This window comes from Octopus sinensis, linkage group LG4 (genome assembly GCF_006345805.1).
Source record: "Octopus sinensis linkage group LG4, ASM634580v1, whole genome shotgun sequence".
Lineage (NCBI taxonomy): Eukaryota > Metazoa > Mollusca > Cephalopoda > Octopoda > Octopodidae > Octopus > Octopus sinensis.
The window spans coordinates 111,129,807-111,151,751 of record NC_043000.1 but is presented as its reverse complement, the minus strand read 5'-3'; the positions used below and the strand labels follow the sequence as shown (position 1 = coordinate 111,151,751).

The window sequence follows — 21,945 nt, the reverse complement described above, 5'->3', positions numbered from 1 at the left end:
GGGAACAAACACAACATAAAGATACTCACACATATATGACAGGCTCTGTCACAGTTTTCGTCAACGAAATTTGCTCACAAAGCATTGGTCGACCCGGAGCTATAATAGAAATCGATCAAATTGCTGCGCAGTGGGACTGAATCCGAAACCATGTGTTACAAAACAACTTTCTTAACCACATGGCCATGCTTCTCTTTGTTTTACCACATTACCATGCCCGTATAACCTTTTTATATAATCTAAAAATCATTTAATTGTTTAATCTGCAAACGAAGGGCAGAGTTCACGAGCCATTTCGTGGCCTATGGAACTGGTAGGACGAAGAATGGAAGTTATCCAAATACTGAAGACATAGCACAAATGCTTGTAACAAAGGAAAGACCGATAAAGAATCCTAAAGGCTTCTACGTGGCCCTTGGCTATTATTAACGTAAGCATGATGGCAGATTAAGCCTACCTTTGGAAGAAGAGAAAACAGAATTTCGAGAGCGAACACATAACACTGTGTTACATCCTTAGTTGTGTTATGTCTTTATAGTTTTACTTTTCAATATCGTCTTGCTTTTTATGACTCTTTTTGAAAATGTAATAAGAATGTAATATTTCTCAGAGAGACATAGATTGTATCTCATTATAACATTAATGGGGGGTTCTGTAATGAGCCTCTTGAATAGATATGGTTAGTAATGCTATCACCTTTTAAACGCCACGTATCTTTGGAGAGTTGTTGCTGTTGTTCTTAGTTCTTGGTTACTTCCAGTCGAGTAGACATAAAATTAAAAGCACTCCGGCGGTGACCCTCCTGTCTTTTTCTATACACACACATAACTACACACACACGACTACACAAACACACAACTACACACACACACACACACACACACACACACACCACACACACACACACACACACACAACCACACACATACACACACATATGTAAAAAGAAATAGAGATATATGTATATAGATGTGCTTCACCAAATTTTCTTCTCTTCAGACTGTATCATTCTAGAACGATGTAAAGCCTCAATCTATCTCCTTTCATGGTCTCCTCCTCCTCCTTTTCTTCCTCTTCTTTATCATTCTAGGACTCTGTACAGTCTCAATCTATCTCCTATTATGATCTCCTCCTCCTTCTCCCTCTTCCTCTTCTTCTTCTTATTATTATTATTCCTCTTCTTTTTCTTCGCTTCTCCCCTCCTCTTCCTCCTCCACCAGCTTCTTAAAATTAAACATTATCGACACTAACTCCATCCCACCCCACCTCGCTTTTCCATAAATTAATATCTAAAACGAGAATCAGAAACACCCATTAAAATATATATCATTGAATTGACAATTTTTAAGTAGAAATAACAATCGGCCACCTTTGATTGCCTGCAAACTGTTTTTGCATGTTGCTTGCTTATTTATGCGTTTATTCATTTATTTTGCAGCTGTGTTTGTCTTCAAAACCATTACAGAGGGCAACAGGAAAATCTTATTTCAGATCTGGGACACAGCTGGACAGGAACGTTTCAAAAGTTTGGTGCCGATGTATTTACGTGACGCAAAATTTGCTCTTTTAATCTATGATATTACAGACAGGGTAGGTAACTTATTTCTGCATTACAGAACCGTTAAGGACCAAGAGAATGGTCATATAAACCAGACATCAGTTAATATTTAGTCAAATAAGGCGGTGAGCAGGCAGAAACGTTAGCACGCCGGGCGAAATGCATTGCAGTATTTCGTCTGCCGTTACGTTCTGAGTTCAAATTCCGCCGAGGTCGATTTTGCCTTTCATCCTTTCGGGGTGGATAAATAAATTACCAGTTACGCACTGGGGTTGATATAATCGACTTAATCCCTTTGTCTGTCCTTGTTTGTCCCCTCTGTGTTTAGCCCCTTGTGGGTAGTAAAGAAATAGGTATTTCGTCCGGCGCTACGTTCTGAGTTCAAATTCCGCCGAGGTCGACTTTGCCTTTCATCCTTTCGGGGTGGATAAATAAATTACCAGTTACGCACTGGGGTCGATATAAACGACTTAATCCCTTTGTCTGTCCTTGTTTGTCCCCTCTGTGTTTAGCCCCTTGTGGGTAGTAAAGAAATAGGTATTTCGTCCGGCGCTACGTTCTGAGTTCAAATTCCGCCGAGGTCCACTTTGCCTTTCATCCTTTCGGGGTCGATTAAATAAGTACCAGTGACGCACTGGGGTTGATCTATACGACTGGTCCTCACCCCTGAAATTTCGGGCCTTGTGCCTAGAGCAGAAAAAAAAGAAAAAGAAAGAAAAAAATTAAACTTGGCTATCATCGTTTTTCATAATGCAGTCAGAAGATTAGTAGCAGCAGCAGCAGCAGCAGCAGCAGCAGCAGTAGTAGTAGTAGTAGTAGTAGTAGTATTACAAATATCTTGGGTCATACATATCATCATCTGGAAAAGACTTTCTAACTAGAAAGGGTATGGCCTGGTCAGCCTGTAATGACATGCATAAGATCTGGTCATCAAATCTAAGCAGAGACTTCAAACTTGAAATCTTCAAAGCCACAGTTGAACCAATTCTACTATATGGCTCAGAAACCTGGACGTTATCAAAGAAGCTTGAGAGGCGGTTGGATGGAACCTACACTCGCCTCCTTATGAGAGCTCAAAATCTCTCGTGGAAGCGCCATCCAACCAAAATGCAAATATATGGGAAACTACCACTTGTGTCATCTTTTGTGAAAGGTAAGAGAGTCCAGTTTGCTGGACATTGTTGTAGAGCTGAAAACGAGGCAATTTCTACCCTTCTCCTCTGGAAGCCATCTACTCGCAATACCAGAGGGCGCACACTCTCCTACCCTGATGTAATCTCCAGGGATACAGGCATCCAGCAACAGGACCTCCGTAATGCCATGATGGACCGTGAAGAAGGCGTAGCATGGTAAATTCCATTGTCTTGACCACGGTCAAACAATGATGAATGAGTAGTAGTAGTAGTAGTAGTAGTAGTAGTTCCCATAATCTCTGTATAATTTTCTCCCCTCAGCATTGTCGTGAGACTGGTATGGCTGGTCGATCCCTGAATGTGCTAATATTTTGTGCTCCAGTTCACTCAGCTGTAAAATGAGTTGCTACGTCACTGGTGTGAAGCTCTGTCAGCCAGGATAACATCAGTAGCATGGAGAAAGGAAGCTGGTATGCATGGTAGACTGCTGGTCTTCCATAAACAACCTTGCCCGGGCTTGTGCCTTGGAGGGAAACATTTTAGGTGCAATCCTATGGTGATTCATGACCGAAGGGGCTCTTTACCCTAAGTTCCCTAATTCGAAACGCACATCCTCTCACTCTCTTTTTTCCCTTATGGTCATTAACTTCTATCATTATCTCGGAATTTTAATCCGCACAACGCTTTCGTAACGAGAGGCATGTCTGTAACGCTTTCGTAGCGGGGAACATCTGTATCTGCATGACTTTGTTTCATGGAAGAAAAAGAAAAGAAAACAAAAGAAAAAACAATAGCGCGAAGGAGAGTGAGGATTTGGTGTGAATGCTTGCAACAACATCAACTTTGCTAAAAACACTCAAAGCTCAGAGGGTTGTGTGAAATCGTGCAGCTAGTGATGCGCATCGCCCCAGATCTGATTTAAATTTCCATTTGTTATTTAGTAATTCTATGAATGCAAATATTCGATAACCTTCCATTTAGTGATACGTATCTTCATTAATATTGTATCAATTATTTATTATAGCAAAGGAATGATTAGAAGACTACAGCCAATACCACTGCATCGTTAACAACACCACTCAATACTACAGCCAGCACGGCACTACAGCTTAAAACCTGAATATCACAATTTTGTCTGCTTAGGTCTGTTATGAGTCCCAGGATTCTTAAGGCCGGAACTTCACCCAGTTTCCACGGCTTAATAAGTGACTGAGATTATACTCCCCCCACCACTGGTCTGTCGCAGGGTTAACGTCACAGCTATTGTTGGACCTTGTTCACGGCTGAGTGGACTGGAGCAATTTGAAATGCAGTATTTTTCTCGGGAACACAACACACCGCCCGGTCCTCGGATCTACACCACAATCTAACGATCGTATGTGCAACTTCTTAATCAGCGGGTCACGCGCCTTCATCGCTTGTTCAGAGATCGATCAGAGCTGACCTGCGGTCTAAACAACATTAACCTCAATAACAATGACTGTCCCTTAAGAAGAGTATTTTTATAAATAACACAGAAGAACAACTAAAATACAAAGTTAATATATTAGTTTCACACTGGAATGAAAAATGTTATAGGAATGTTCTTACGTTTCGGTTTAATTGTCTTTCATCAAGAAAAGGAAAATAAGAAGAAATAAAAAAAAAATAAGCTCCGTGGATGAAGTACGCGCGCCCCCTCTCTCTCTCTTTTACACACATGCGCACAAACATTCTCTCTCTCCCTTCGTCTCTTACACACCTACACACATATTCTCTATCTCTCACACACCCACTGGCACATTCTGTCTCTCTCTTCTCCCATACACACGAACACACATTCTCTCCCATGTCTATCTATTTACACACACTCATACAGACATTTTCTCTGTCAGTTCCCCCCTCTCTCTCTCACACATACGTAAACATTTTTTCTCTCTCTCTTCTATATGCTCACACATTCTCTCTTTCTCTCTCTCTCTCTCTCTCTCTCACATACACTGACAGACACCTCAACAAAGAATTACCTGAGCTCTATAAACAAGCCAAGCTATCTATTTCAATGTTTTTCCATCCCATTCATTGAACTCATCGTGCATGTCACAACCGTTTTAGCATTTTCTTGTTTTGTTGATTTTCTTGTTTTGTTGATTTTCTTGTTTTGTTGATTTTCTCGTCTTTCAGAAAACCTTTGAAGCCATACCCACCTGGCTGAACTATGTCACTCGATACGCTCCTCCTGACATACAAGTTACCCTTGTTGCCAACAAAATTGACTTACAAGAATACCAGACAATCGACACACGGGTAAGTCACGACAATCTTTTGGTACACACGTATAAAAGCTGTTTATACACCCATATTAATACACGCACACATACACACACATACATGCACGCATGCACGTGCACTGGTTTCGAATTGTGCCACAAGGCCAGCAATTTTGAGAGAGGAGTTCACATCAACCCCAATGTTCAGCAATGTACTAATTCTATAGACCCCAAAAGGATGAAGAGCAAAGTCGATCTTGGCGAAATATTAACCCAGAACGTACAGAGCCGGAAAAATGCCGTTAAGCATGTTATCCGGCACGGTGGTAATTCTGTCTCCTCGCTGCTTTACATACATACACACAACAACTACGAAGACAACAACAACAATAATAATAATAATAATAATAATAATAATAATGATGATCCTTTCTACTTTAGGCACAAGGCCTGACATTTTGGGGGAGGGATGAGTCAATTACGTCGACCCCAGTACTCAACCGGTACGTAATTTATCGACCCCGAAGAATGAAAGCAAAGTCGACCTCGGCGGAATTTGAACTCAGAACATAAAGACAGATAAAATGCCGCTAAGCATTTTTCCCGGCGTGCAAACGATTCTGCCAGCTCGCTGCCTTAATAATAATAAATAACGAAATCATACATTGTCCACAGTACAGAACAGGTCTTTGCTATTTGCATCATTTGTATACAGCAAATAAGCTCTATTGAATATGTATTAACAGCCAGTAATAATGGCGGTACGACAAACAGCAGATAATGCTTGGGTGGCAGGCAGACGACAAATCCCCATTGTTGTCAATGAATGTTACAGATGTGATTCATATATCTCAGTTCTCACATGAGTCGCCATGTGATTGTCAAATGTGGCCTGGATAGTTAGGGAGGCGAGCTGGGTAGATGGGAGGGTATTTAGAAATAATTACATGCTGTGTCTTCACAAATTATCCCTTTTCATTCGGCAGTGATAATCAGCCGAGTTGAATTATAATCACCTAAATAGATTTCCAATAATAGTTATTCATTATCTATCTATCTATCTATCTATCTATCTATATCTATCTATCTATCTATCTATCTATCTATCTATCTATCTATCTATCTATCTGTCCATTTGTCTGTTTGTCTCAATACACTCACACACATATACATACATACACACACATTTGTATATATATATATATATATATATATATATATATATATATATATATATATATATATATATATATATATATATATATATACGTATGTATGTGTGTATATATATAAAGGCGCTGGCGTGGGTGGGTGCTAACAAGATTGCTTCCCAATCACACGGTTCCGAGTTCAGTCCAACTGCGTGGCACATTTGGTCAAGTATTTTCCGTTATAATCTCAGCCCGACCAAATCCTTGTGAGTAGATTTGGTAGATGGAAACTGAAAGAAGCTCACTATATTCATACATAAGCATATGTGTATGTGTATATCTTTGTAGTTGTCCCTTACCACGCTTGTATAAATGTTTGTGTGTGTGTGTGTGTGTGACTACATATATATAAATATATATGCAAATATATAAATATATATATATATATTTGTATATATATATATATGTATATATATACATACATATATATATATATATATATATATATATATATATAATATATATATATATATATATATATATGTTCACACATACACACACAGACATTGACTGTACACAACTAAAAATATTTCAACCTATTTACTATTTATGACTGAAACATTCCAGTGAAATATTACAGTCGAGCTAAATAATAATAATAATGATAATAATTATAGAAATATTAATTATAATAATCCATTTCCTGTTGTCCTATATTTACTTATTAGCCATACGATCATCATCATCAGCAGCAGCTCATATTTCACTCGAGGCGTCGCTCAGAACAGCTCTCCCAGCCCTTTTTTGTTCATTTGAATAACTCAACTTCAACAACACGGCCCTTACTTTATCAAACAGTTATAGTTAAACTTTGAAAAATGTAGACGATAGAAATATATGAATTTATTAGTCAAATCAAAGTGGTTTTTTTCTAAAATCCTTACATGCAAAACAAAAATAGTGTTAAATACGAGAGGGGAACCCAAAAGAAACCGGAATTTTGCAATGTTGTTTTATTCACTTAGTTTTATATGATTATATTTTTATCGCCTTCAAAGTGTTCTCCATTTGAAGCAATGCATCGGCCCAGTGTTTGAAGCAGTCCTGGAGCTTTTACGAAGTGATGCCTTTTAACGCCTCCGTCGTTTTCTTTTTCTTCACACCTTCCACATCTTCAAAATGTTGCCCTTTAAAGACTTTTTTCATTCGGGGAAACAAAAAAAAAATGTCACAGGGAACAAGATCGTGTGAATAGGGAGGGTGGGTTAACGGGGCCAATTTTGGTCAAAATCTATCAAACTCAAGGCAGTGTGCGAAGGTGTATTGTCATGATGAAACCACTCTTTATTTTTGTCACAGGTCGAGGTGTTTATGTCTCGCAAATGCTTCGCAACTGCCAAGTAAAATGTCTGGTTAACAGTTTGACCAGAAGGAACAAATCCTGTGCGGACATTTCCTTTCGTATCGACGAAAGAAACCAGCATCGTTTTGATATTGGACTTCACTTGATGCACTTTTTTTGAGGCGTGGTGATATTTAATGCTTCCATTGTCTTAATTGCTGCCCCATTTCCTGGTCGTAGCCGTAGCACCAGCTTTCGTCACCAGAGATGACCTTCGAAAAAAGCTCCGGACCAACTTCTAACTGTTCTTTCAGTTCATGACACTCATTCAATTGTGACTGCTTTTGATCTTCCGTGAGCAAGCGGGGCGCAAATTTTGCTGCAACTCTTCATTCGCAATTCCTCACCCAAAATTCATTGGCAGGAACTCCAGGACACATCAGTCATATCAACAAGTTCGTCAATTGTTAGGTGATGGCCTCCCCAAGATCAGTTCATGAATTATCATGATGTTTTCATTCAGAAGGTCCACGGTCACCCTGAACAAGGTTGGTCTTCAAGCAACAAGTCACCCTTCCTAAAGCGTGAAAACCACTCATAAACTTGTGTTTTGCTCATGGCAGCGTTCCTATAAGCTGTCTGAAATATTACAACTGTTTGGTGCATTGTATTCCCCAGAAGAAAACAGAATTTCTCGGAAGCAAGCAGTTCCTTCGTTTCAGCCATCGCAAAAATCGACGAATACTGGGAATAGCACTGCAAAACAAAGATGCATTACGTAGCAGTACGACTCCACCTGACGACGCCAGTCCGCAGACTGATGCCTGAGGGTCACATCAAGAAACTACTAGTGGCGGAAGCCAGAACTATCATGGGCTTGTCCCACAGAGAACATTTCCGGTTACTTCTGGGTACCTCCTCGTACTTATAGAATACAAATTAATAGCTTCAATTCATTGGAGCTACTAGACTTGATGTGTATAGTAAGAGACTGGCTGGAATTGGTCAAGGGATAATTATACCCCTGATGAAACTTCAATGAGTGTCGAAAATCGATTAAGGCAGGCTGTTCACCATTGTTTTTCGATCTACAAAGTAAATTCGACATTTTTGTATGTCGACTATGTTGGTTGATATGCATACATACATGCATGCATACATACCTGCATACATGCATACATGCATACATACATACATACATACATACATACATACATACATACATAATAGCTTAAAAGCCACCCTGGCAGCTTTTGAGCTAGTATATAGCTTTTAAACAACTGACCCTGAATGGGAAGATCTGCAAACAGATCTCCGACTTGTTTTGGACAATTTGTTGCAATTGCTTCCTCCAGAGTTATATCCCAATGATGATCATACTCGTCGCAAAAAATCATGTAAAAAAAATATGAATGACGGTAAGAAATTGAAATGTACGCAGGCGACATGGAGTTGACTTTTATGTAAATAAACTGAATGTTTCTGTGTTCACACTCCCCATTTTCCTAATGTTATGTTATTCAAATTTTGTTCTCCTATATCGGATAGATGAAAACATGTATAACGACCACTGGAGCTCCATCAGTGAAAAGAACTGATGTCGAAGAAGAACCACCAATAAACACCAATACTAACACAAATTAACACATTCCAGGAAAATTAATCGTTATGGAACTAAACTGGTGTACGCTTGGAGGAAATGCATCCCCCGTTGAAAGGGCAACCTCTTTATCCCTTAGACCCCACCCTTGCTTCCCCCACTCTCACCTCCCCCACACACCACACCACCACACCACACACCACCATACCACACCACACCACCCCGCAGACACTAGCACTGATCATTTCCCAGCACCTACACCATCATCCACATACCTACACATGCACACACGCACACGTCAAAGTCATCAGCCTCCTTCCACCTGCACATATACGCTCTCATATACACACGCACGCGCATCATTTTGGAATCACCACTACTTTATTATCTCTCTTTCTTCCTATCTTTCCTGTCTGACTCGGCATTCGCCATGATAGATCGCTAGCAACTAAACCTTTTAAAATTTTCTCTCTGCTTATTTCTATGTTCCTTTCTGTTGAAGAGCGTAGGCTCGAAATGTAAAAGACTTTCTCACTTCCCGAGCGTTAAACTGATAGCTTATATGATGTATACTAATGATATACAAACACTAAAATAATCTTGGATATATATATATATAGCTACTTCTAAAAAGGATTTAAACTTTATGGAATACAGCTCAACCATTTAACGTCTTATCTTCAACAGTTTGCCAAAACGTTTGCAGAAGAACATAACATTTCATTTGAAGCTGTTTCTGCTAAAACTGGAGAAAACGTAGAGAAACTCTTCAACAACCTTGGTAAGAATTCTTTTTTAATTACGGCTGTATTTCTTTCATAAAATACCTTGGCTTCGTTGTTATTTAACATTCCCTCAATTTGGACTTTTATTTGCATTCATAGCAAATAATATATATAAATCACAGTATGTGTGTATATTGACTAACGCATACATTTCCACAATTCTCAACCGATTTTCACCAAACTTTACACACATATTACTTATGTGCCAATGATGGTCATGTACTATAACATTCTGCCCAGAACTCCCGCGTAAATGGACAAACCAGGAAAAACGGTGGTTTACACAGGTTTTTCTCTAATTAGTTGTATGTAAATAGTTTTTTTTTCTATGTGGAGTCTTCCATGCTTTTTCAATCTATATTGTCTATTGGCATTAAAGAATACTTTTTAGTGGTTTTTCACATTATTTTTGATTTATAATTATTTATATGTTGTAATTGTGTATTATTACTTTCTATATTTTCTATATGTGCATACGAGGGTTTTGGTTAGAGAATATTATAAAAGTTTATAAAAGGATTTTGTCTATTTCGACTGTTTTCCATACTCTTTTAATCTATATGGTCATATAAAATATACATAATATATATAATATATTAATATATATACATACATACAAATATATATGTATATATGTGTGTGTGTGTGTACGCGTGTGATTATAAATATAATTATATTAAAGGGTACAGATAAATAACACCAATATGCTATTGATAAACGCCAAATAGCTCTAGAAGCCACATCTTACACTCCGTTAGCACAGGCTTAAAGCCAGAAAATGAATAAAGAACATTAAAAAACGATTTCTAGCTTATAAAATTCCTTTAACGTCTTCAGTTTAATATACCCATAGTACATAAATATCTATACATACCCAAACGAATAATACATATCTACATATATATATATATCTTCACACATATATACGAGTCTAATCTAATTTATTCATCTCAACCACGTGCGCTTACATCCCAAATAATACCGCAGTGAATATAAATTGATCAGAGTAAATAATATATATTTATACAGGTTGGTGTTGTTTATCAACACCCTTTACTATAATTATATTTACAATTATGTATTAGTATTGTTACCTATATGGCTTTTATTACGTGCTGGCCACTTGATAAATTCTTTATAATGATTATATCCTCAATTATGTGTGTGTATATATATATATATATATATATATATATATATATATATATATATATATATATATATATATATATATAATATATATATATATATATATATATATATATATATATATATATATATATATATATATATATATATATATATATATATATAATATATATATATATATATATATATATATTATTTGTAGATGTGGATGCATGTATGTATGAAAGTACATACATTTCTGTTGATTCGCTGAGGTGTGATAAGCAAGAGAACTCGATACGTATATGTACAGTACTCTTTAATACATTATAATTAAAAACCTCCAAATTTTCCGTACTCCGAGTTGTACGTTCCCATTCGAAAGTTATAAATAATTCATTCCTCTTTATGTTTTTATTTCTTTCCTACAAAAAGGCCTGTTTCAAGCTCACGTTTTCCATTTCATTTCTGGCTCTCGTAGAAATAGTCTAATCACCAAAGGTGGACACCATTAATCGAAAAGTTGGCTTCGTTAACCGTCAATCCGTTAACCAAAGAGTTAACTGCGATAACTGTGAATCAGTTAATTATTTCCTAATGTTACAGAAATTATCAATAAACCATTAACGTTAATTTCTATTATAGAAAAAAATAAAAAATTCCGTTTTTGCTCTCAAACACCACATAAAAAATACTCCTAAAACGTGCCAAAACTACAAAATCCTTTAACTTCAATTCAATTGAAATTAACTCAAGTTGACTTGAGTAAACAGAAGTTAAATGTAACGGAAATTAATTAGTCTGATAATGATTTCCAAAGTTAACTTGAAAGTTAAAGCGTTAACGAATAGCGTATAAACGCTATTGAACGTCATACGAAGGGAGGTCACTCTAAAAACTACAATCATGGAATTGTCTTTTTATGGTTTATGGCTTTGGCAATATTTGTGGAAGTTGTAAGGCGGCGAGCTGGCAGAAACGTTAGCACGCCGGGCGAAATGCTTAGCGGTATTTCGTCTGCCGCTACGTTCTGAGTTCAAATTCCGCCGAGGACGACTTTGCCTTTTCTCTCTTTCGGGGTCAATAAATTGAGTACCAGTTGCGTACACGGGTCGATCTAATCGACTAGTCCTCTCCCCTAAAATTTCGGGCCTTGTAGAAAAGTATATTTGTGGCAGTTGTGGTTATGATTTTGGCGTTTGTCATACTTTGTGATGGTGGAGATGGTGGTGGAGTTTTTAATGAGGGGTTTCGTTGTTGTTAGCCGTGGAGCTAGAAACGATGGTGTTGTTAGTATTGTTGTTGGTGGTAGTGGTGGTGTTACTTTTGCTTAAATAACATTTCTCTTTCCTCCATTTTGTAGCCAAGAAACTTCCACCAGAAGTAATTGTCAATAAGCATTCTGCGAACCATTCCATAAAGTTGACCGATGAAAAAAAGTCCTTGACCAAATGCTGTCGTATCAGATGACCGTTTCCTCCGTCTCTTCCACTCATTCAAAACATGCTGCTGATATTTAAGATTTATTTAAACTCTTTTCATCCGTTTAAAAAAGAAAATTCATTCATATTTTCGACAAACATTTCTGTTATTTATGCACTTTGAACGTTTTTACCATTAAAGAATCGTATTTGCTTTTTCTTATATTATGTCATGGCATCTTGAACTGTCATGGCGTCTTGCTTCAGCGACATGACACACAAGGGAGATAACTCTGGAAAAGATTCCTGTTGTAAGCTGTTTAAAACCGAGTGAGTAAATTTATTATTAAATGCATTCCAATAATGACCATCAGGACTTTTTAGAAGTTTATAAGACTATATAATGGGTTCTTTCCTTTCTGAAGATGGTAGGGTGTGATTTAAGGGACGTTTTGTTGTTTTTTGCAGGTTGGTAGAAACAACAGGTAGACGCTTCGTCTAGTTAGGGACCACGATACGGGAACATCAGAACTAGGTCAACCAGTTCACATATTTTAACGTCTCGTCATTCATTATGAACTGTCTTCCATCTACAAAGAGTGGTATTTAATTAACCAGCTGATGCTGATGTTGTTGTTGGTTAGCCCTAGGCCAGTCTTCATTAACACAAACTATATGATAAAAAAAAAGCATTCCAATCTCGACAGTCTGGTAGCTCTAGACCAGCATTTTTCAAACTGCGGGTCCTGACCCCTCAGTGGGTCGCGACAAAAATGTCTGAAAAACGTTGCTCTAGACAGAGCTGCATTAATTAACTATGTCCAATCCTTTTTAGGATAGAAAAACATAGTTCAGAGGAGACTTGGCTGCTGTTTCCTGCACAGTTGATAAGTTTATTGGGCTTTCTCATTCACCTCCTTTGCTCGCTCTCTCGATTCTAGGCTATGCTTTGAAATATTTTCTCATTATTCAAAAGATGCAGGAATAAGAACTTAGTCATTGACCAATAGAAGTTTCCATGAATTTCCAGTTTTATAAACCTCTCTGGTATAAACTGGTCAACTATAATAAAAAAGAGAGGACTGAAAATCGAGTCTTGATGGACACCTACCTACAATCTTCCTAAATTCCTTGCTGAACTCATTACTAAATCTCACCATGCCGACAAGATCTTGGTAGATGGTTTGCATGGCGCCCACATTAGTTTCCTTAGCTGCCATCAGACTACAGAGCACGGTATCTTGATAGACCGGAAGCTTACCGTTGCCCCCAAACAACTTCTCTTGTAGTTGTTTCACTATGAACAGGGCAGACGCAATATCCCGTTCTAATTTAAACCAAAAATGCATCTCATCCACGCCAATACTTTTCCTAATCGGTTGTGTCATAACAATTCTTTCGGTTACTATCATAACTTTGATGCTTCTTCGCCCTTGATATTAATAGGGCAGTCATTAGCTATTAAACCTCATTGAAAAATCTATTTAACCATACGAGTAACATCTCGTCCTTCGCCGGATATTTTCGGCATCTCACTGACTATTCCTGACGGTCCAGCAGCTATCTCACCGTCTCCATATCATTAATTGCACACTCGAATGGCTGTCAATTTTAATAGCTAACCCGTCTGTTGGGTCTACGTGGGGTAATCCATCTGTCGGCCCCATACATCCTTATAATCTACTAGCCAATGCTGGAAATATGCCCTCTTCCTCTTGTTGCCAGTGATGCCAAATGCACCGTTTTCATCCCGTATAACGTCTCGATTCTCTGTGTTCCATTGTCTTGCAATCATAAACACTTCACGCCTCTTTCTGCGCGCTAAATACGATACATACATACATACATTCATTCATACATACATTCATACATACATACATACGTACACACACACACACACACACACATACATACATACATACATATATATATATATATATATATATATATATATATATATATATAAATGCGAATGGGATGTGGGTTCGAGTCCCACGTGTACGGGAAAGCCTACTTTTTCCGTCGAGGGCTTATATGCCTCATCAGTAGACTATTTCCATTAGTCATTTAAACGGTGATCGCTATAAGCTTAAGCTTATAACAAAATACCATTACACACACACACCACACACACACACACACACCACACACACACACACACACACATATATATATATATATATATAATATATATATATATATATTATTATATATATATATAATTATATAATATACCCTCTTAAATGTAGATGTTTTTTAGAAAAACTATTTAGCGGTATTTATCATGAAAGAAATTCTCATATTGGATTTTGGGTTGCGAAATGCGCCGCTCTTGTTTATATCCGCAATCTTGTTTAAATCCCAAGTCTCCCACCGCCAGCGATATAAACACGAGTGCATTTATCTCTAAAAGACAAAAAAAAAGTTTCTCTCATGATATCCGCTACAGTTTAGTTCTAACAGAACATTCATGTTAAGTGGGGATAAATATCACTTCTCGGTATCAATATTGCTTCTGTCGGTAATATGTGTATATATATATATATGTGTGTGTGTGCGTGTGTAAATACATACATATATATATACACAATACTTACTTACATATAAACATACCTAATTGTAAAATGACTTAATTGTAACAATGTGTATTATATATATATATATATATTATATACAATGTGTCTGTATGGCTTTAAGCAAACTAAAGGACGATACTCCAATGTTTATACAGCTGGATGTTGAATTATATAATATTGCATCGGAATTTTTGTGCATACATAAAATAAAATTGTGATTCCTGATGATTAAAATAATCGCTTTTATCGAAAAACTTTTTGTTGTCATTGTTTCATCTTTATTTTTCTTTGAGTCATCAAACTCCGACTGAGCTGTGAGCCTGACTGCAACTGTTTTAACTCATTCCATCGAACTTATAAGGGAGGGAATGTAAAACGAGAATGGGGAGATAACACGAATGCAGCAGATACGTGCATATGCGTGCTTGAACGCATACGCACATATGCGCATATATATATATAATATATATATATATATATATATATATATATATATATATATATATATATATATACATAAACATAATAAATAATATTAGGGTAATAAGAATTGTAGAAATTTTACTACCAGTGGCCTAGCGCAAAAAAATTTAGTCAATAGACTGTATATTTAAATCTAAGGCTACCCGCTGAGGAAGACAGCCTCAGTAAATTTTGTTTTACTGAAATAAGTCAGAAATCATGGTCCGGGAATTAAATTAGATGGTAAATGTTTTTACTCTTCATTCCCTTCGAGAATTTATCCCTAAGTAGTGGCTTGAACTTTAACTGTTCTTTCTAGCGTAAGGCTTTCCTATGATGGAAGCCTCTTATGTGTTTTAATGTACAGATATTTTATATATATATATATATATATATATATATATATATATATTAAAGGGTAAACTTAATTAATTAATTAATTAATAATTAATAATTTTACCAAGTAGTTCAGTATGTTAAAAGAACCATTATCGGTAAACTTATACAAAAATTCTATAATTATGAGTATAATTATAATTAGGGTTAGCAAAAATTTACTTCACCACATACCGAAATTTAAAAATAGCAGTTAAACTACTATTTTACTACCATAAGAAAATTTCCCAGATTTCTTTTCTTATGGTAGTGAAATAGTTAGTTTTAACTGCTATTTCTAAATTTCGGTATGTGGTGAAGCAAAGTTTTGCTGAACCCTAATTATATTTATACTCATAATTATAGAATTTATATATATATATATAATATATATATATATAATATATATATATATATCTTTCCTCCACCAATTTGTATCACATCTAAGCTAACTATGACTTAATTTTTCCTCTCACACCGTCTCCGATGAAGGGATATTATAATTAATATCCTAGGAACAGCTGTAAGACCTTCTATCTATAAATGCTCTAATATCTATACAGCCTCGGTTTTTTATCTTATTACGCAAAAAATTCATATATACACACGCTGACATAGAACCAACGTTGAACCCGTTATTCGCAATATTACCGAATCTGGTAATATCTGTCTATAGCACTTATTCAGCATTACCTGACACCTTTGGGTCTCAATGACACCATTATCTCTATATATATATATATATATATATATATATATATATATATATATATATATATATATATATATATATATATATATATATATATATATATATATGTGTGTGTGTGTGTGCATATATATGTTCGTACGACTGCCACTCCAGTGTGGGCTTCTACGGCCACTGCACACGCTACACCACCGTCAGCTGCTGACACGATCTCTTTGGACGCAGATCCATGGTCATTCGAGACCAACCGATGCCTTCTATATAAATGCATAAATGTATGTGCGGAAAATCTGAAGAAGTTTTTGAGTCTGGAAAGAATTTAGAAATATCGGCGCAAAGAGACATAAGTTTCAGAGTTCGGCACGAGACGAGCAGTTTGGGAGAAGGTGGGGAGGTCGATTACATCCCCACCCCGGTGCTCGGGTGATGCTTGTTTTATTGACCTCTCAAAAGAAGAAAAGCAAAGTCAACCTCAGCGGAATTCGAACGTAAAGACTGACGATATGCCGCTCAGCTTTTTGTTCAGCGTGCTAGCGATTCTGCCAGCTCGCCACGTATGTATCACGTGATCAACCAGATTATCGTCTGTTGTTATACATCGCTGGTCACAATGCGATAGTGGAAGATACTTGCTCGAGTTGCCGTGCAGTGAGACTGAACTTGAAACCACGCGGTTGCATTAATCTTCTTAACTACACAGCCATATCTGCACCAAATAGTGCGAATTTATAAAATTATTGGAATGCAAATTCAGGGTTGAGTAAAGTCCTTCTTTAAACCGTAAACTTTTGAGCAAGGCCCTTCATTCAGAGGGTTCTGTGGTATTAATCACACACATTATGTGGTCCTTGATTAATCTTATAATTCAAATGAGATAGATTATGACTATTTGCTAAAAAAGGAAACAAAAAAGAAACAATATCGTTGATTTTTATATTAAAAACAAAAAGAATTTTACTGATTTATTTTTCGGATATTTGATTATTTGAGCAATAGACTTAAACGTCGTCTGGTTTCTCACCACCAGTTGGCACTCTGGGTACCTTTAACGGAGTCCTGCATTCAACAAATTGGACCAGGACTTCAGTTCAAGCATAACTTTTTCGTTTACTCCAACCATTCACTGATGCGCTGAAAAACTTCAGAGGAAACTTCGCAGTTCATGAGAGCCGCAGCTGCCCTTCCTCTTCTGACAGACTCATAAAATTACAGCTAACGAATCTAATGTTTTATGTTTATGTAATATGAATGTTTATGAAACGATAGACCATCTTGCTGTACTTTAATTATTCAAAGAAACGATCTGTTTTGTTTGATGGAAATGATCATTGTTCAAGGGGGAATATTTTGTTGCTGGTTTTGTTTAACGGCGAAGTTTTTCTGATCTGTGGTACATTTAATTGTAGAGACGGTGCAGTGATGGAATTATGTTCTAGAGGTATAGCTAGTTGGGAATCTTTGTGTAAAGGGGAATTTTTCAAAGGAATTTCTTCTTTTCTTTCCACTTGATTTTCTTTGGTATCTTTCACGGGTGTTTTACAATCTTCCGTTACAACAGGACTGACGTTTCCTTCTTCTGTCTTTTCAGCTGATTTCGTTCTCGAAATCAGCCAGTAACATGTATTTGATGACTGAAAATATATAAATTGGTTAATTAATTTATTAGTAAAATGAAAACAAGGAATCTTTTAACAATTGTCTATATTTCAATACAACTTTGCTGCAATAACTTTTAAGGTACAGTTCTTTATTTAAGAGATGAGGAATTGTGTACATTATTTACATTATTTACATTTGATGGATATTTGCCCTCATCTTGTTTGTTGTTAACACAATGTTTCTGCTGATATACCCTCCAGCACTCATCAGGTGTCTTGGGGAAATTTCAAACTGGCTTCTCATTCCTAAGGTATTTTATTATTATGATTATTATTATTATTATTATTATTATTATTATTCAGGTCATTGCCTGGAATCGAACTTGGAATCTTGGGGTTAGTAGCCCGCGCTCTTAACCACTACGCCATATGCCCATGGGCATATGGCGAGTTCGATTCCAGTGACCTGAATAATAATAATAATAATAATAATAATAATGATGATGATGATGATAACAACAACAACAACAACAACAGCAACATTGAAAATTACCTTAGGAATGAGGACCCTGGTTCGAAATTTCCCCAAGACATTTGATGATGGCTGGAGGATATATCAGCCGAAACGTGTTAACAACAAACAAGATGAGGACAAATATCCGTCAAATGTGAATAATGTAAATAATGAACTTTTAAGGTGTTTATTCGTTGCCTGTCCTACACAGGACACCCCACTTTAGATTCTCTATCACTTATCGATGAAACGAGACAGAACGAGTCATTTGGGAAACTTCATAACTTAATCTTGCACCCTGTACGTAAGTACCATAATCAACTCTCAATCAAAATAAAGCACGTCAGCATACAAGCATTTAAAAGAATTCCAACAACATAAAATACTTTCATTTAATAGAAAAATACAAATTGTTCCCCTCACAATTGTGCCACCAGGCTAAAAGCTCCCAACGTCACGTTGAAATTTTCCAAACACCTCCTTTTCAATACATACAATACATCCCAACAGTAAGACAACACAGGTAACACAAGAGCATCGCAGGTAAGATTTGTATACTACTTAAGCAATCCCATCGGTACAGCCACATGTCTTACGCAGCTAGCTAGAACAACTGTACCGCAGATACCCCTTTCTACCTCACACATCCAGCCGCCATTGAACCCTCCTTTGACGGATACCACTTTCTGCTTCACACATCCAGCCACCCTTGAACCCTCCTTTGATAATCTACCCATCGTGACCGTAATATACTTACACATCAACGAAGAAAGCAAAAATATTGGTTTCAAATTATTCTAGGAGAGTGAAAAATGGTTATGTGTGAAAAGAATATCCATGATTTATCTTACGATCAATATTCTACGAACAAGATATCTACGTATGGTTCCATTTCCCTTTGACTAAAGTTTTCCCATAAAATACTGAAGATCCATTATCCTGAATATTCTTCCAGTGCTTTATCATTTCCGATTACCCGCTCACCGTCCCACCATCGCCATGTCTTCTGAGATATTTCTGACTTTATGGTACTTCACGGAGAGGCAGAGTTGACTCCCAGGTGTACTTTGAACGCAGAACATAAGGAGCCGCAAAAAATGTAGCAAAGCACTTTGTTGGATATACTAACGATTCAGCCAGCTCACATTATATGTGTGTGTGTGCCCGCGTGCATCTATCTAGATGCGCCTGAAAGGATTAGAGACAAACACTTTCCTCTCTGGTCAATCTCTCATCAACTTCTTCAAGTATCACTTGAAGAGGAAAGTGAGAGTAGAGAGGCAAGTTTTGTCTAGTGAATGTTTTAAAAAAAGATGGGTGAATGTAGCAAGGATGGCACGTATGAATGACGAAGCCACCTTGACTATGATTCTATGAACCGTAAAAATTAATACAGAGAGTTGCTTATTTGCAAAAAAAAAGAAAAGAAATATAACATGTGACTTCATTGACCGAGGTTACCGTGGTCTTTTCCGTAGGCTTTTCCTTCCACGGGTAAACCTCACCTGTCCTCCCCTTTATACTTCATATTGAAATTTCTGTGATTACGATCCCTATTGATCAACTTTTTTTTCCTCTCCCCTTTTCTTTTTTTCCCTCTCCCCCCCTTTAAAAAAAAATCCTCTCCTTTTTTTGTCCTCTTTCTTTCCTTTTACGATCCCTTTTACCCCCAAAAGAAAAGCTCTACCTTGTAATTTGTTATGTCTATGTGCAGCCCTGTGTGGCTAATAAAGAAACATATCTATCTATCTATCTATCTATCTATCTATCTATCTATCTATCTATCTATCTCTCTATCTCTCTATCTCTCTATCTCTCTCTCTCTCTCTCTCTCTCTCTATCTATCTATCTATTTATCTCTCTCTCTATCTATCTACCTATCCATCCATCTATCTACCTATCCATCCATCTATCTATCTATCTATCTATCTATCTATCTATCTATCTATCTATCTATCTATCTATCTATCTATCAACTTCTTCAAGTATCACTTGAAAAGGAAAGTGAGAGTAGAGAGGCAAGTTTTGTGTAGCGAATGTTTAAAAAAAGATGGGTGAGCATAATCCTATGAACCCGGAAAAATTTAAAACAAATGTGGTAACATGTAACATTATTGACCGAGGTTACCGTGGTGTTTTCCGTAGGCTTTTCTTTCCACGGATAAACCTTATCTGCTTCCCCCTTTACACTTTACATCATGACATTTCTGTGATACACGATCCCTATTGATCGTTTTTTTCTTTTTCTTTTTTTTCTTTCCCTTTTTTTCCTTCTTTCCCTTTTACGATCCCTTTTGATCGAAAACCTACCTCGCTTTTTTCTTTTTTTTTCTCCCCCAAAAGAAAAGCTCTACTTTGTAATCTGTCCAGTCTATGTGTAGCCCTGTGTGGCTAATAAAGAAACATATCTATCTATCTATCTATCTATCTATCTATCTATCTATCTATCTATCTATCTATCTATCTATCTATCTATCTATCTATCTATCTATCTATCTATCTATGCGTGTGTGCATCTGCCTGTGTGTGTATGTACGTGGGTGTGCATATACTATACAGCAACAACAGCAACAACAACGAATGGTTTTGAGGAAACTCGGCCGATTAATTTCTTATTCACGATATTCAATTAGTAACATTTCTGCTACAAGCAATCGATGTGGACGGATTAAATGTATTTATTAATCGTGAATTCATCAAACGTAATCGATGGGAAGGTTTTGAAACGATGGAGATATTAAAGCTGGACCTACATACCGTGGTCGCCAGTGTGACGGCCTGGATTAAGTAGTTACTGCGATCTAACAGCTACGAGTTCTATTCAACCGTACAGCACTATACTATAATCTCGAGTTGACCAAGACCTTCAGAGGGAAATTTGTTAAATGGTAGCTGTATCGAAGCCTATATATATATAATCTTATATTCTTTTTCCTGTTTCAGTCATTTGACTTCAGCCATACTGGAGCACCGCCTTCAGTCGAACAAATCGACCCCAGGATTTATTCTTTGTAAGCTTCGTACTTATATCGGACTCTTTTGCCGAACTGCTAGTTTACGGGGACGTAAACACACTAACATCGGTTGTCATGCGATAGTGCGGAAACAAACATAGACACACAAATACATACATATGGTCACTAACAGGGTAGAAAGACTACTACTAACAAGGGGACAGCCTGAAAGACTAAAAAGGACAGTCACGCATAACACTGAGAAGAGAATATATAGGGAACGAAACCAACAGGAAAAACGCAAACGCATGTTAGAACATTCCGAGATACAATAAATATTTGTTTCAACACACGATTTCCCATCAGGAGTCTTACAAGACAGAAGATTCA

The 21,945-nt window shown here is 36.8% G+C and overlaps 2 protein-coding genes and 1 long non-coding RNA gene across 4 annotated transcripts in view; 1 reads left to right on the top strand and 2 right to left on the bottom strand.

The window, feature by feature from the left end:
* The window catches only part of LOC115210730 (GTP-binding protein ypt5), a 30,106-nt gene extending 17,372 nt beyond the window's left edge, over window positions 1-12,734 (top strand). For both annotated transcript variants that reach the window (XM_029779439.2, XM_036502340.1), the window contains exons 3-6: window positions 1,439-1,590; window positions 4,855-4,977; window positions 9,721-9,814; window positions 12,310-12,734. In XM_029779439.2, coding sequence (XP_029635299.1) covers window positions 1,439-1,590; window positions 4,855-4,977; window positions 9,721-9,814; window positions 12,310-12,416 — 476 coding nt within the window. In that variant the 3' untranslated portion in view covers window positions 12,417-12,734. The remainder of the gene's footprint in view (window positions 1-1,438; window positions 1,591-4,854; window positions 4,978-9,720; window positions 9,815-12,309) is intronic.
* On the bottom strand, window positions 1,050-16,366 carry LOC118763073. Its single transcript, XR_004998826.1, has 3 exons — window positions 16,209-16,366; window positions 2,815-2,820; window positions 1,050-1,062 (listed from the first exon to the last, which is right to left on the bottom strand). It is a non-coding gene; the product is annotated as an uncharacterized LOC118763073 (long non-coding RNA).
* Window positions 16,367-17,417: 1,051 nt separating this feature from the next.
* LOC115210555 (receptor-type guanylate cyclase gcy-5-like) overlaps window positions 17,418-21,945 on the bottom strand; it is a 52,658-nt gene continuing 48,130 nt past the window's right edge. Inside the window, exon 4 of the mRNA XM_029779157.2 lies at window positions 17,418-18,120. Coding sequence (XP_029635017.1) covers window positions 17,815-18,120 — 306 coding nt within the window. The 3' untranslated portion in view covers window positions 17,418-17,814. The remainder of the gene's footprint in view (window positions 18,121-21,945) is intronic.